General features: G+C 38.3%; 1 protein-coding gene across 4 annotated transcripts in view; it reads left to right on the forward strand.

Moving 5' to 3' along the window:
* Positions 1–15,317, forward strand: part of NF1 (neurofibromin 1) — a 96,518-nt gene that overhangs the window by 25,900 nt on the left and 55,301 nt on the right. For all 4 annotated transcript variants that reach the window (XM_063342550.1, XM_063342552.1, XM_063342551.1 and 1 more), the window contains 16 exons: positions 464–543; positions 1,952–2,075; positions 3,557–3,700; positions 4,407–4,653; positions 4,979–5,052; positions 5,172–5,255; positions 5,759–6,199; positions 6,634–6,773; positions 7,327–7,449; positions 7,839–7,922; positions 8,555–8,671; positions 9,236–9,417; positions 9,523–9,734; positions 10,356–10,517; positions 11,555–11,658; positions 12,532–12,667. In XM_063342550.1, the coding sequence (XP_063198620.1) occupies positions 464–543; positions 1,952–2,075; positions 3,557–3,700; positions 4,407–4,653; positions 4,979–5,052; positions 5,172–5,255; positions 5,759–6,199; positions 6,634–6,773; positions 7,327–7,449; positions 7,839–7,922; positions 8,555–8,671; positions 9,236–9,417; positions 9,523–9,734; positions 10,356–10,517; positions 11,555–11,658; positions 12,532–12,667 (2,454 nt within the window). The remainder of the gene's footprint in view (positions 1–463; positions 544–1,951; positions 2,076–3,556; positions 3,701–4,406; positions 4,654–4,978; positions 5,053–5,171; positions 5,256–5,758; positions 6,200–6,633; positions 6,774–7,326; positions 7,450–7,838; positions 7,923–8,554; positions 8,672–9,235; positions 9,418–9,522; positions 9,735–10,355; positions 10,518–11,554; positions 11,659–12,531; positions 12,668–15,317) is intronic.

Raw genomic sequence — 15,317 nt, forward strand, 5'->3', positions numbered from 1 at the left:
TTCTCTTTGACTGGAGAAGCTAACAAATCGCCAAAATGGTTACAAAGAGCAAAGTATTTGCCTCTCCTGCCTTGGCAAAGAGCTTCAACTATGGATGTTTTGGTGTTGCCACTAGAAGTTTATACCCGTAGGATTGGTTAAGTTAATTTTTGTGCAGCTGGACATTAAGTAAATGTTAAAGGCAAAACCTGTCTTCTAAAAACATTGTGTCTATGTGTCTAGTATGGAAATACAAAGTAAAACTTCTAGGTTTGGTTTATATAAGTGTGTAATAAAGACTAAAATGAAATGCTTTTGACATGGACCAACAATGAACTCTTGTTCTTCTATATAAAATGCTATTTATGTCTTTTGTTGTTCTTAAAACAACTAATTACCATGTGATTGCACCTGTTTCTCTGCCTATGCTGATGTATTCTGTACATTTCTGCCTTTAAGTGAAAATACTTTGTTTTGGATTTAGGCCTTGCTAGTTCTACACCAGTTAGACAGCATCGACTTATGGAACCCTGATGCACCTATAGAAACGTTCTGGGAAATTAGGTGTGTGAGTTAACTTTTGTAAATTAGAGAAATAGCTGCTTTGATTTGTCTGCTCTTTTGAAATAGCTGTGAATGTTTTGGGAAACCTGTGCAACATCGGCACGAATCTGTAGTCAAAATTATTATGTGTGTTCATAATAACGTTTTATCTTCCTTATACTTCATGGATTTAACAAATACAACAAACATTTTTCTGGCTTGCTTAATGACTCTCTTCAGCCTGATGTTAAGGTGTAGAAATTATAATCAGTTTGAAAAGTTAGAGATTTTTCCACCTCATTCAAATGTTTACTACTTGTTTAAATTCAGTTTGATCTTTTTGGGGCTGAGGGAGGGTAATGCTGAGCAATTCCAGAAGTGTGGATTTGCCCAGCTAAAAAGTAAAATTACAAAACAGAAAATTCGTTCTGTTTTACCTCAAATGAGGACATGCTCTTGGCTCTGAAGCCCTCACCTCAAGAAGGTAGTAGTTTGCTCTGACCTGGGATCTCCATTTATCTTTCCTGTGTATTTAAAGAATTTTTATTCATTAAAGTCATCTTGCTTTTTACAACTTCACAGCAGCTGTTGCGGCTGATTTCTTGGAGAATATTAAGGAAAATAATGTTCCAAAAAAGTCAGAATTACACAGAACGCTAAACCAAAAAATAGGAATCTGTAAACTTGGATTTCTAAGGATTGCATGAGCTAAACAATTTTTAAAAGAAATATTTGGGGACCTAGTCTGAATTGGTACAGATGTTTGTTCTAGAGGAATCCAGGAGGAACGCTCTGACCGGCATCAGCAAATTGGCCTGTGCCACTGCTGAACGGGGCTCGCGGGGCTGCCTGGGGGACGGGCTTGGGCTGAGCCCTCCTAGGCGAAACTCATTGCTGTAACTTCTAATGGTAGAAATGAGTTTGTGGTCTGTTCGGGCTGGGGGAAAAACCCATTAAAATTGACACTAATTTGGACCCTTTGGCAGTTTTAACAGAGAGTGTGAGGCCTGAATGGATATGAAGAAGGAACATCCCTAGATGTGTTCCTTCCAGAACAGAGTTGAGACACGTTGTCAGAGCAGTGTAGGTAAACTTGTACTGCCACTGTCTGTGCTGTATCTGTTCTGTGGATAAAGGGAGGACTTCTGACTCGACAGCCCTGGAGTCCGCACTTCTGACAAGTACCCACATCGCTTGACTTCCTCTAGGGAACTGCAGAGGCCAGCTGGGCGGTGGGAAGGGTCAGAGGGGAGCTTGTCGTTTAAAGTACTCACCTATATTATATCTATTGTACATTCTAAATGTATACGTGCTAGTATATGTATAGGGTATTCATGCTAATTGCCTATTTCTATGTGAAATGTTGTAATATCTTCAAAAATTATATTACTAGGTTGTAAAGCTAATGCTGAATTTCATTTTGCTGCAGTTCACAAATGCTTTTTTATATCTGCAAGAAACTAACTAGTCATCAGATGCTCAGCAGTACGGAAATCCTCAAGTGGCTGCGAGAAATTCTCATCTGTAGGAATAAATTTCTTCTAAAAAACAAAGTAAGTAAATGTTAACATCTACCTGTTAGGATCATTAAAATGAATTGCTCTCTGTTTTGTCACTCCCTTTATTTACCAGTTTATTTTTATGATTGGAAGAGATTTAATAGCTACACCTACACTTCCTGTTTTCTGATTTCCTGTCTGCAGAGGGGCGGTGCTTTGTGAGGCACCCTTGATTGGAATTGTTAAGCAAAGCTAGGTTTAGGGTTGTTTTTTTTATTTTTATTTTTTTTTACTCTAGCTACACAGGTTGTCTTACTTGCCTGGAAAATGTATGTTTCGCAGAAACCTGGTGCCTGATACCTATTTGCCTAATACAAAGAGAAATAGTCCACAAGGTGAGGAAAAGGGAAAGTTAGTTATGATAAAATATACTTCTTCATGGATGAAATCGAATTTCTTTTTGGATCTCATGTTCATGTGAGTCCTAGAATTCTGCCTTGTTTCTTTCCGATCATCTCAAGAGACTTTTTCCAAACCAAGCACACATTGTAATGCTATACTTACTAGAGTTAAACCCAGGCTTGCTATACTACTTTCTGTATTAAAGATCTAGTAGAAAAAATGAATGGTTTCCATTTTTTCTATCTGACCTGAAAGTAGCTGTGCTAACATGAGAAGGATGCTATCTTATGTGTCGTATATAGCATGCTTAAAAAGTCTTCTTTCAGCAGCAGGATTTTACCTTTAAATGACTTTTTCCTTTTTTTCTGTTTTCAACTGTAGTAGCTGTTACTGAGCTTTTGGCTGTGTTGATGCCAAGTAGTAGGTTTTCTTCTTTGGTATCTCCAGTTTAACATATATTTGTAAAATATAATCTCACGTGTTGCAGCTGAGGGCCGCAGGCATTCTGGTCTATCTATTCAGCAAGACTTTTACTTTTGGCCTCTAAAGTGGAAATCAACTGTCCTTCAAGTAGAGAGTATGCTTAATATTATGCTTCTCCTTCCAGTTAAGAAGTAATTAAAAATCTCTTTCCTCTTAGTGCTTAGAGCATGTTCATTAGTATCAGGATCAGAAAAAGATAAATGTTCTTATTAGACCTCTGCTTCACAATCTCAGTTCCTGCTTTTCTGATCTAATGTAAAACGTATAGAATAAAATGTACAGTACTCCTGAGCTTGGCTTTTTTAGGCTTAATTACATCTAAATTATAGTCATATTTATGTTAGTATTTATTCTGTGGAGTAAACCCAAGAAGCCTATCGGACTTTCAGGAGGCTCCAAGAAAGGGAGGAAAAGGCATCATTTTGTGCTTACCTCAGGGTGATGTTTTTTGAGGATGACTCTCCAGATAATTTCTTAAGGGGAAATATTCTTAGATACCATTAATATGGGTAACTTCATAAAGCCCTGAGAGCACCAGTGTGAAAAGTACTGTGTAAATGTTGAAGGTCTTCTTACCTTCCCGAAATCTATCGTCCTTACCCTTTTTGAAAAATAAGTTGATTCTTTACTTTTGTTCTATCTCTTGATAGCAATCAGATAGGAGTTCCTGCCACTTTCTCTTCCTTTATGATGTCTCTGGAGGTGGAACTAGTCAAATTTCTCTTGACCATGAAGAGATGATTCGCTGTGCTCCAGGAGCTACCCTCAGGAAAGGGAAAGGGAATTCTTCCATGGTAAGTAATATATGATAATAATTCTTTTTAACACTTGGGGAGAAAAACCTATGTGCAAGTGGAAATTAAATTACTTTGAGAGTAGTTTTAAAAAATAAAACCAATTATTTCTGAGGAGGAAAAGACATCTGTATCCTACATAATGTATGCATCTAACGTGCTGGTTAATAATGATGTTTCAGACTTTAAAAAGTCACACCTTTTTCAAGTTAAAATGGTGAATAACTTTTTTCTTAGGATTGCACATAGTATCCCTACATGTTAGTCTGTTGTTAATAAATCTGAAATCTCACTTTGGAAAGTATCACATGCAGTTTGAATGTACTGTGAAGGATCATACAATCAAGCATTTCAGTAAGGTATACCCTTTGACAGACAAGTTTCTCAAGCCTAAGTTTACTACCAGTTCTAGCTGCAGGGGAAAAAAAAAAGTGAAGAGGATATTTAGAATGTCTTTTAGGAGCCAAAACTTTGATTTTGTTTTTTTCTGGGATCAATAAGATTTTCTTAAATACACGGTTATCCTTGTGAAAGGAGCAGGTTCTTAGCCCTTGTGTTCATGCAAGAACGCTGATCTTGTTTAGAATTGCTTATTCCTGCTGGAATAAAAGCAGTTTTAAAGAACAATTTGGATAAGGCTGAATTTTAATGAAATTGCCATATTCATAAGCAATATTACCAAATTTGGAATTCTCCATTTCCCAAGGAAAGCACAGCAGGATGCAGCGGAACACCAATTTGTCGCCAAGCCCAAACAAAATTGGAAGTCGCCTTATACATGTTTTTGTGGAGCCCGGATATTGAGGCAGTCCTTGTTGCAATGTCCTGTTTCCGTCACCTCTGTGAGGAAGCAGATATCAGATGTGGAGTAGATGAAGTCTCAGTGCATAATTTTTTGCCAAACTACAATACTTTCATGGAATTTGCATCTGTTAGCAATATGATGTCAACAGGTAAGAATTATGAATCTGTGAAATACCTTTCGACCTGTATAATAAGACTATTATTTGTGTCTGAGTTCCTGAAACAGGTTGATATTCTTGATTTAATTGCTACTCCTGCTTTCATTGAAATACCTTAATCGGAATTGCTAGAAAGAGCGGAGAATTTGGATGACTGTGTTCGTGAGGATTTTGAAGCGTGACAAGAGGAATCCTTTACTAAACACTTCAAGGGGATACGTTCCTCTGTTAATTAAATAATTACTTTCAAAGATCTCATATTTGATATAGGTGGATTTTCAAAAAACCTGATCAAATGTTCTGTGCCCCTTTATAGGGAGAGCAGCTCTTCAGAAAAGAGTGATGGCATTACTAAGACGCATTGAACATCCGACTGCTGGCAACACAGAGGTAAACTTTCTTCTGATTTCATACGCTCTTTGCATGCATTTTTTTTTTTTTTTTTGAAAACGGAAAATACTGTTGCTACAAGTAGTTTTGAAGTTACATCTTGATATATCTTATTTTAGGCCTGGGAGGATACACATGCAAAGTGGGAACAAGCTACAAAACTAATCCTTAACTATCCAAAGACCAAAATGGAAGATGGGCAGGTGACTATGAATTTTTTCCATAGGTTCAACCCTTAGAAATTAAAAATGTAAGCTTATTTATTTTAAGGAATTGAATTTTAATCTGGAAGATTAGTTTTGTAGGCAGACTTAAGCTCAATGAAAGTATTCCAGAAAAATAATGGTAATCATTTGTCCACTGTGCTTCCTAAGAGACCAAGAAGTAATTAGACTTAAATTGCTGTGAGGGGGATGGAGACTGAGCTTAAAAATTAAAAAGAAATTGGAAAAAAGAATAGTGAAAACTCTGGAATACAACTAGAGAAATGATGAAATCCCTTTCACTGGACGTTTTTAAACGAGCTGCTGGCTGTCATGGTTTAAATATGCTTTATCCTGGTGCAGAGCAGGGAATTGAACTATAAAAGGTGAATCTTAGAAAATTCTTGAGGCTGGAATTGTAAATGGTAGGAGGTGTTACGGAATACTTTAAAATTCTGATCTGTTTAATTGAAGAGATTTCATCTTCCACCATTCTTTTTCAGGTTGCTGAAAGTCTTCATAAGACAATTGTTAAGAGACGAATGTCTCACGTCAGCGGGGGTGGCTCCATAGACTTGTCTGACACAGATTCTCTTCAGGAGTGGATCAACATGACGGGGTTCTTGTGTGCCCTCGGGGGAGTGTGCCTGCAGCACCGCAGCAGCGCAGGGTTGGCCACCTACAGCCCCCCCATGGGCCCTGTCAGCGAGCGCAAGGGCTCCATGATATCTATGGTCTCCACCGAGGGGAACACGGAGACGCCTGTTAGCAAATTCATTGATCGATTGTTGACGCTGATGGTCTGCAACCATGAGAAAGTGGGACTTCAGATACGGACCAATATTAAAGATCTGGTGGGTTTGGAGTTGAGTCCAGCACTTTATCCAATGCTGTTTAACAAACTGAAGAATACCATCAGCAAGTTTTTTGATTCTCAAGGACAGGTAAAGTGTTGATATATTCCTTCACGTTTGTGTCTTAATGAAAAGCATCTGTCTTGTCTTTCACATAAGTAATTGAAATTGATATCTGTTCGTGTTTAGTTCAAAAAACCTGCAAGCGTTGTGATTGTATTTGACAGCATGTATTGATAATTATTGTATTTGTGATTCCAGGCTATACTTAACATCAAATAATTGAAAACATTCTTGAATTTGAAGTGAACTCTGAGTACAGAATCTGTGAGAATGTTCTCACAATCGTTATGGCTGGTAGTATTGACATATTTAGCCTTGACATATATTGGAATTCTTTTGGCTAGGTGATACTAGAAAAATGCTTTTCAATTAGGTCTTTGAAATGCTGCCGTATATTTGATAAATAACACTTTTTTGGGTTTGCGTGTTAAGAATTAAGGCTTCCAATTTTCTTCCCGTAGGTTTTGTTAACTGAGACCAACACACAGTTTGTAGAGCAAACCATTGCTATAATGAAGAATTTGCTTGACAATCATACAGAAGGGAGCTCAGAGCATCTGGGACAAGCTAGTATTGAGACAATGATGCTAAATCTGGTTAGGTAAGAAATCCTGTTGACCTACCTATACAAAGTAATATGTTTAAAAAACAAGGTAGACTCTTCTAGTTTTGATCTTTTCTGCTTGCATCCATGAAGAAGGAGCAGCTGATTTTCTCATCCTCCTCCTTATGGTTCTGAAAACTTCAAGTAATCGTGGAGCTTGTTTATACTGTAGGATAAAGTATTTCTTTAAAGAACTAACCATTCCATGGCTTGGCCCATTCGTGTTAGCGTTCCTGGTTTCTTTTCTGTGCAACGGTGCTAGTGGTTAAAAGTCAGCTGAAGGGTACATTTCTGTTCAATTTTATACTAATAGAAAACTTCTTTGTCCAGAAGAAATTTGGTACTTCTCTTCAGCTGCTGTGAGGGCTGGCTTCCTCACTTGGAAAATATAAAAATGTAGCCCCATCACTTGCTAACCCATTCTGCAAGTCTGCTGGTCAGCCAGCGGGAAGCTTCCAGCGTGGAGCTGAAAAGATTTGTCAGACCTGTGGGCGTGTGCTGGGAAGTAGCGTCAATTATTTAATCAGTCTTTTTTTTCTTTTTTCTTCAGGTATGTGCGTGTGCTTGGAAATTTGGTGCATGCAATTCAAATAAAAACTAAGCTATGTCAGTTAGTAGAAGTAATGATGGAGAGGAGAGATGACCTTTCATTTTGCCAAGAAATGAAATTTAGGTAAGTATTGCATTATATAACTTCTAGGATAGTGTAACGTGGACACGTGTAATTTTGTTTGGTTTCATGTTTAAAAAGTATTCCTGGTATAGGTTATAGTACTGCTGTCTTCAGAATAATTTGGAGCCTAGTGCTGCATTAAAATTTTATTTTGTTCGTGGGAATACTAAACAAATGTAGAATTTTTGTGTGTGATACAGACTGGGGTATTAATTGGTATAATAAAATTAGTTTTCATCTTCAGTGTGTGGTGATTCAAGTGGTTATTACACTGAATTTGTAATTATTAAGAATGATGCCAACAGTAGTAAGTGTGTTTGTGGGAAGGGTTGTTTAAAAAAACCAACCAAACAACCCCAAAGCTAAAGCAATATATCTATATGTAACAGGAACAAAATGGTGGAGTATTTGACAGACTGGGTTATGGGAACATCTAATCAAGCAACAGATGAGGATGTGAAATGCTTGACAAGGTAAGAAGGAATGCTATTAAACCTAGTGCTGAGTTGCTAATAGTGGTGCTGGTGGCATCTGATATCCACAGATGAGCAGGCTCACGTGGACTTCCTTTAGTGGTAGCAATTTTAGGGAAAAGACAAAAAAATAAAACTTCAGTTTTGGTGAGCAGCAACAGAATGATATTTAATGCATAGTCTTAACTAACATCGCTCCTGAGGTGTTTGGGTTGGGTTTTTTTACATCTAATGAATTTATTTGATTCCTTTTAATACCTTTTCTGATTTTAGCATTAGGATTGAACACTTTGGTTGCTAGAGCTAGATCTTCACATCATGCATTCTGAAGAATAAAATCATCAAACGTTGTAGTGTTGAATTTATGCTTCATTTTTTTTAATGACAAATTTAGGTTCCAGTTGTTGTCCTTAGTAGATATATTGCTTGAACCTGTACCACAAAGTGTAGTAGCTCTATTCCTGATGGACAGAGCTTTACTAGAATAATTTTTTTTTTTTAAAAGATTTTTTCAGCTGCAGTTAGGTATATAAGGAAAAGGGACTTTGGTACTGGATGGGAAAATGATCAAGGGGAAGGAGGAACTACTTCTGCTGAACTAATTCACAGCTTCTTAAAAATTTCTTTTTCAGAGATTTGGACCAAGCGAGTATGGAAGCAGTGGTCTCTCTTCTTGCTGGGCTTCCACTACAGCCTGAAGAAGGAGATGGTGTTGAGTTGATGGAAGCAAAATCTCAGTTATTTCTTAAGTAAATAGTGACTTTTAACTATTTTTCTATACAATGATTTTATGTAGATGCACCGTATGACTTTTATTACAAACTATGGTTTTTTTTCTAGCAGAAATAGTTTTATTAACCAAACAGGAATTGCCTCTCATATATCCCATTTCACAAATCTCTGCCTCCTAGGATTATGGAAACATTTTCATTTAGAAAATAATAAAATTTGGCTTAGTTTCTGCTTAATGCAGATATATGCTTGGGACTGATTAGCTTGCTTTGATATTATGTTTTTATCCATGGGACTTAAAATAGCTTTTAAGACATCTATTTGGAACGGCACACCGGTGAAATTCATTTGCTGGCTTTGAGAAAATTTGCGTACAAATTTTAGGAAGGTGTTACAACACATTTCTGGTTGTTAGAACACATTTTAAAAGTTTGGACTATGCTGCGAGAAAGATTACTTGGGGCAGTTCCGAGATTTTTTGCGAGGCTTATTGTCTACTTGCTACTGTATGCAGATCTTTTTCAGATGGTTGCTTTTGCAGAGTCTGTTTTACTTATCCAAGTCGTCTTCTTTTTCCTTAGATATTTCACACTGTTTATGAACCTTCTAAATGATTGTAGCGAAGTTGAGGATGAAAGTGCACAAACAGGTGGCAGGAAGCGTGGGATGTCTCGAAGACTGGCTTCGCTGCGGCACTGCACTGTTCTTGCTATGTCAAATTTACTCAATGCAAATGTGGACAGTGGTCTTATGCACTCAATAGGTAAAGTAGTTAGAGATAACTGTGCATAAATGAATACATAATGAAGACATTGGTATTTAATTTATTTTTACACCTTCCTTAGTAGTTCTGGGTTTTTTTAATCAGGCTTGGGCTATCATAAAGACCTCCAAACAAGAGCTACGTTTATGGAAGTCCTCACCAAAATTCTGCAGCAGGGGACAGAATTTGATACGTTAGCAGAAACAGTGCTAGCAGATCGGTTTGAGAGATTGGTGGAGTTGGTTACAATGATGGGTGATCAGGGGGAGCTTCCTATTGCTATGGCTTTAGCCAATGTGGTGCCTTGTTCTCAGTGGGTAAGTCGATTCACGCATTTTATTTCCTACATTTTTGAAAACGTTAAGATCTGAAGTAAAAATTAGTGCAAACATTGAGAGCGTAACAACAGTCTGCTAAAGAGAGATTAGACCTACGGTTCATCATAGCTAGCCTTTCTGAGTATGTCCTTGAAAAATGTACTGAATGTAATTGTCAGATGTCCATTATTAACTGCATTTTTATAGTAAATTTTTAGTTAATGGCTAGGAATAATTTTATATACAGTTATTGTAATAAATGTATCTGTTTGGGCTGGTTATTGTGTGTGCGGGGATGCTGACAAACAGAACTGTATTTGCTCCTTTAGATTTTAGCAAGATGAATTGGGCTTTGTTATACGGCAGAATAACTGCTTATCTCTCTGGACTAACCACTCTGAGTTTGTATGACTGGGTATCGTGAGGCAGACTTTTAGACAAGTAATAGCATAGGAAAGATTTAAAGAGAGATTGTATATGCTTAATTTGGTATTTACATGCAAGACTCCAGAGCACACTTAAAGTATTAGTACCAACTTGGTATTTTTTTCATAATTCTTTTCTTTTGTACTTGCTTTGGCACACTGCTAGTCAGACTAATATTTCATTGCTTCTTTTAAGGATGAGCTAGCTCGAGTCCTGGTCACGCTCTTTGATTCCCGACACTTGCTCTACCAGCTGCTCTGGAATATGTTTTCAAAGGAAGTTGAACTGGCAGATTCCATGCAGACGCTCTTCCGAGGAAACAGTTTAGCCAGTAAAATAATGACTTTCTGTTTTAAGGTATATTATCTATTTTTTCTCTCTGCTACAGATCACTTCAGTAACAGGAAAAGTTTAGTAGTATAAAAATGCCAAACTACCAGTCTGTGGTGTTAAGCACTTAAGTAACTGGATTAGATGAAAATCGTACAGAGCTGTCTTTGGGGCTCAGTTTAAGTTAGTCTCAGCTCTCACACCTGTTAAGTTTAGGGAGTTCTGCTTTTAATGTTTTAGTGTTTGATAAACTAAATCTTGTGGATCTCTTATGCTCAGACCCAACTAAAAAGTACAAATCCTCCTGGAACTCACCTTTTGCCAGGACTTCATGACTCAACCAGTTAGGCTTAAGCTTGCATTTAGTCCTCCTGAAAGTTTCCAAGGCAATAAATGCATAAATCTTGTCTAATCTGTATATTCTGCATTGTAAAGAAGAAAACTGGTCGCAGTAACAAAAACATTTGTAAGATTTGTAGATTTCAACAGAGATTATTAGTTGTTTAGAAAACATAACTTATTTGATACAAACAGATAATATTTGTAAAAGTTTTAGTTATCTTAAAGTTCTTTCCTAAATAATCTTCAGTCATAGGAGGGCTCTTTAAACTTCTGACTCGTTTCGTTATATGAGTGAGCCTGGGACCAGTAGCAGCTCGAAGACTGTTCCAGAGGGTCTTTTTGTAATGTGCAATTTAAAGATGGGGAGACAAACTCTGAGGTCTTGTTTGTGCTTCCATTTCACTGTAAAAAGTTGTGTACAAACAGAGATGAAGTGCTGAGTCAGTGTGCTCTAAGGCACAATCCCATCTGGTTATTGTGGTTATTAAAGTCACCTATAGTCTCCTCTAAAGTGGAAATTAATTAAAATACTTGTAGAAATTGATCACAGTTACGTTTCAGAAGTGAGACTATAATACAGAAGCATCAGTTTTACAGAAATCTGGCTCATGCCAAAACACACCAAATGGTTTCAGGTTCTTTTAACACTTAGAGAATTTTGGAGTGTTCCTGTGAATTACTATGTTAATCTGGCCGCCTTTTCTGATTTTCTTTCTACACAGGTATATGGTGCTACGTATTTGCAAAAGCTTTTGGAACCTTTGTTAAGGACCGTGATCACGTCCTCTGAATGGCAGCACGTTAGCTTTGAGGTGGATCCAACAAGGTTTGAGATTCAAGGGGGGAAGCAAATGTATTTATTTGTAAACACGATTTGCAGTCATTTTAAATATAACAGGATTCCCTTTGTTGCAAATATTTTTCTCGTACTTTCATACTTTTCGACTCCTTACTTGACCAGACATGTTAATTGTATCTGCAGTCCTTACACCCAGGGAGAATTGTACAGAGGTGCCCCACACAGGGAGATGAGTTTTCCTGCATGTCCTCTAACCCTGAGGGAGTAAGGCAGACAGACGGCTCTTGTGGCACATCTTCTCCTTACTTCTGTGTAGGCCACTAATGTGGGTATTTCCAGTAGTACCAGTGAGCATCTGCTTTAGGTCATTGAATTAATTACAGAAGCGAGATGGATGCGTGCATATTGTGTGTAATTTTTTTACTTTAATTTCTCTTCTATCATTTCAAGACTTGGATTTAGTAGTTGTTGTTCTGTTGCTTTCAATTAACTCTTAGAAAAACTATTAAGTATGTGTCTTTTGAGTAGCTTACCAAAAGATAGGCCTTCTTGTGAATAGTTTAACTCTCAGATATCTGCGTCTACCTCAAAAATTCCTTTCGGGGAAACCATCATCAAACTGATAATGCCAGTTATCAGTTGGAATTACGTGTGCATGTCTTCATATGGAGTGGTGTGAGAGAATCCCACTTACAGCTGTCTGTTTATTACTGTGTTTTAAATGCCCTTATATTTGTAACTCACGTGGTTTAAAATACTGATGGAAACTTTTGCGTAAAAGATCATAAGTGTTTCTGTAAGATTTCTATTGACCCTGGGAAGTAAGGTCACTACCAAACCTCTAAGTACTGCTAGGATGTTTATTTGATTGCTGGTCATACGTATGTGGGTCTATTTCAGGCTGGAGCCTACAGAAAGCCTTGAAGAGAACCAGCGGAGTCTCTTGCAAATGACAGAAAAGTTTTTTCATGCAATCATTAATTCTTCTTCGGAGTTCCCACCCCAGCTTCGCAGTGTGTGCCATTGTTTGTACCAGGTATGCCTGCAGCGGTTGCCTGCCCCAAAACTTTGGGGTTTGTTCTTATAATTCTAGCAGTTTGGAGCTTGGAGCAGTAGTGGGCACACAGTGGGCATTTCTTACATGGCTTCAAGACATACTTTAAGGAAGAGGAACCTAAACAGAGGGACTGAGTGGTGTTTTAAGACTTGGGTTAGATTCAGGAGGTGACTAAAATTTTTTTTTAAAGGAGTGAAATCACAGATAGGGACTCAGACCTAATAAGGCAGTGATAATCTGTGCTTTAGCATCTCTAAGGGAGACTATAAAGATTAATTAGGGGGGGAATGTTTATACTTGCCTTTGTCAGTTTATCATATGGGCCATCTATAGGGAAGGCAGGAAAAGGGGAAAAATATGAGTAAAAAAAATCACTGCTGGGTGGAGAGAATGCAAAACTGTGTTTTGAATATAGAAAGTGTACTTGTTTACTTTTTATTCAGGATCAATTAAATCAGAAATAAAGTTAATTATCTAAAAGTCTCATGGATCACACCGTTGATAAACCTTAACTTTGTGAATAAAATTGCTACTTTTGCAGTTACTGACTCTAGACAGTTTTTCTCTGTGTAAAAATAGGCAATTTCTTCAAGAGCATTTCTCTCTGAAGTAAATTTTTCCAAAAATTGTCTGTGAAATGTATTATTCAGGTCATTGCTCTAGGAATATTACTCATTCATTACAGGTGGGCACAATCTTATAATTTCTGCCTTTGATAGACAAGCAGGTTAGAAAGGATGCAAGATCCTCATAAGAAAAAACTTGTATGGTCTTCAGCAGGGCCACAGTAGTTACAAGTCCTAAATCTTATAAACTGTGTATTGACGCTGAGTATAATGGAAGAATATAGATGTATAAAATGCTGTTGGCTGTATTCGGTAGAGAATTGTTTGTGGTGATATGTGCGTCCCTAAAGAAGATTGCTTGCAGGTGAGGTGAAGACGCTGCATCATTCAGGTTTATCCTGATCACACGCAGTGTCAGATTTGGAAAGCGGAGTCTCTGGGTTACTGTGGACGTCTGTAGGGGAAGCTGTTAATTTGTACTGCGGCGGAGGTCCACTGGCATACGGTTTGGTAAATAGCATTAGCCTTGTCACTGGGAGCCTGCAGATGCTCAGTACTTTTGAGGATGATAGGTGAAATTCATCTATTTGAGAGGTAGAATGCCTCAGGAATACATTTTGGTCTATGATGTAAAATCTCTTCCAGCTGCTATGGGCAGCACCTTCTGGTGGAGGTCCTGCTGCCCTCAGTGTGCTCTACAGCAAAGGGCTGCTGTACTCCCGTTAAGCGGCTGACCTAACATTTTGCAAACACAGAGTATTGAGAAACTCAGCAGGTAAATATGAGGAGGAGAATCTGGGAGACACAGTATTTATAGAGGTCTTTTAATGAGGCAGATTACAAAGACTAACTTCTGCCTGTGGCTAAAACTTTAGTGCTGTCACCCAAACTTTGGAAGGTTCCCAAGCTGGGACCACCCTCTCCGTGCTTGTTTCTGGTACCATTCCTAAATGATCCTTAAAGGGGAGAAACCTTCCTGAGTGGTGCACTGTCCTCTGTAGAGTAAGTTCTACTCCAGCGGTACCCTCCTGGCTGCCTCCCGTACCTGCGTTCCCTGGCCCCATCCTGACATCTTCTGCCCTGGCCCCTTTCTGCTGCTCTCCGCCAGCTCGGCCACGGGCTGCTGAGCCCGGGATGCTCTTTGTGTGCTTCTGGTGGATTTAGCTGCTGCTACAAATTCCAGTGGGGGGTACTACTGCTGCCCTCAAGGCTCAGAGGAAAGGCAATTTCCAGCTAGCCCCATTGGAGAATGCAGAGGGTGTGAGCTGTGGTCTCAGAGAAGCGTTGTGGAAGAGCTGTTGGCTTTTTAACCACAGAGTCTGAATCTCCGCTCTAAAGAAAGCAAGGAAAATAGATTTTCCAAGATGTATGAACTAATTATGAATAATAAGAAAAAAATCTATGTAGTGTAGTCTAGTCATATTTTTATAATTCTGTATTAATAAATGCAACAACTGCCGCGGTTCTCAGAAGCTGGAAGTGAAAACCAGTGAATTGTACGTTGTGACTGTTGTGGAACTTGGGTGGTGGTTGTGAGCTGTTGGAAGGCTTTAGGCGTGCAAGCGATGTGCTTTTGGTTTTGCTGTTAACACCTCGTATAAATGGCTTCTAAAGGCATTGGTTTCTCTTTCTGACAGTGGTTATATTGAGGTTGGGGGGGTGGTTTTGGGTTTGGGGTTTCTTTTGGTTGGGTTTGGCGTGTTTTTTTTAATGCAAAATGAGGAGGGCAATTAGTTTTCTTCAAGTTCAAATGGCCACGGTCTCACAGACGTTGACTGGGGTGTATTTAAGTGTTATTGAAAATGTGCTTCCCGTGGCCTTAGTTGTTGCTTCCATTATTTGCTCTTGCATTGTCCCACATCTTTTCCTAGAATTGCTTTGCTACGCTGTTACTAGGATGTGTCAGATTTACCGCCACTTCACTGATACGTTGCTAAAAGTTATTTCTGTGCAAACCACTTGTAATTCATACAGGAGAGGGAATTACTAAAACGTACTCACCAGTGGGCAGTGCCAGAGATTCTTCTGTGGAAGTGGGTCAACTCTACTGGCTTTATTCTTGC

This window comes from Chroicocephalus ridibundus, chromosome 7, assembly GCF_963924245.1.
Source record: "Chroicocephalus ridibundus chromosome 7, bChrRid1.1, whole genome shotgun sequence".
Taxonomy (NCBI): Eukaryota; Metazoa; Chordata; class Aves; order Charadriiformes; family Laridae; genus Chroicocephalus; species Chroicocephalus ridibundus.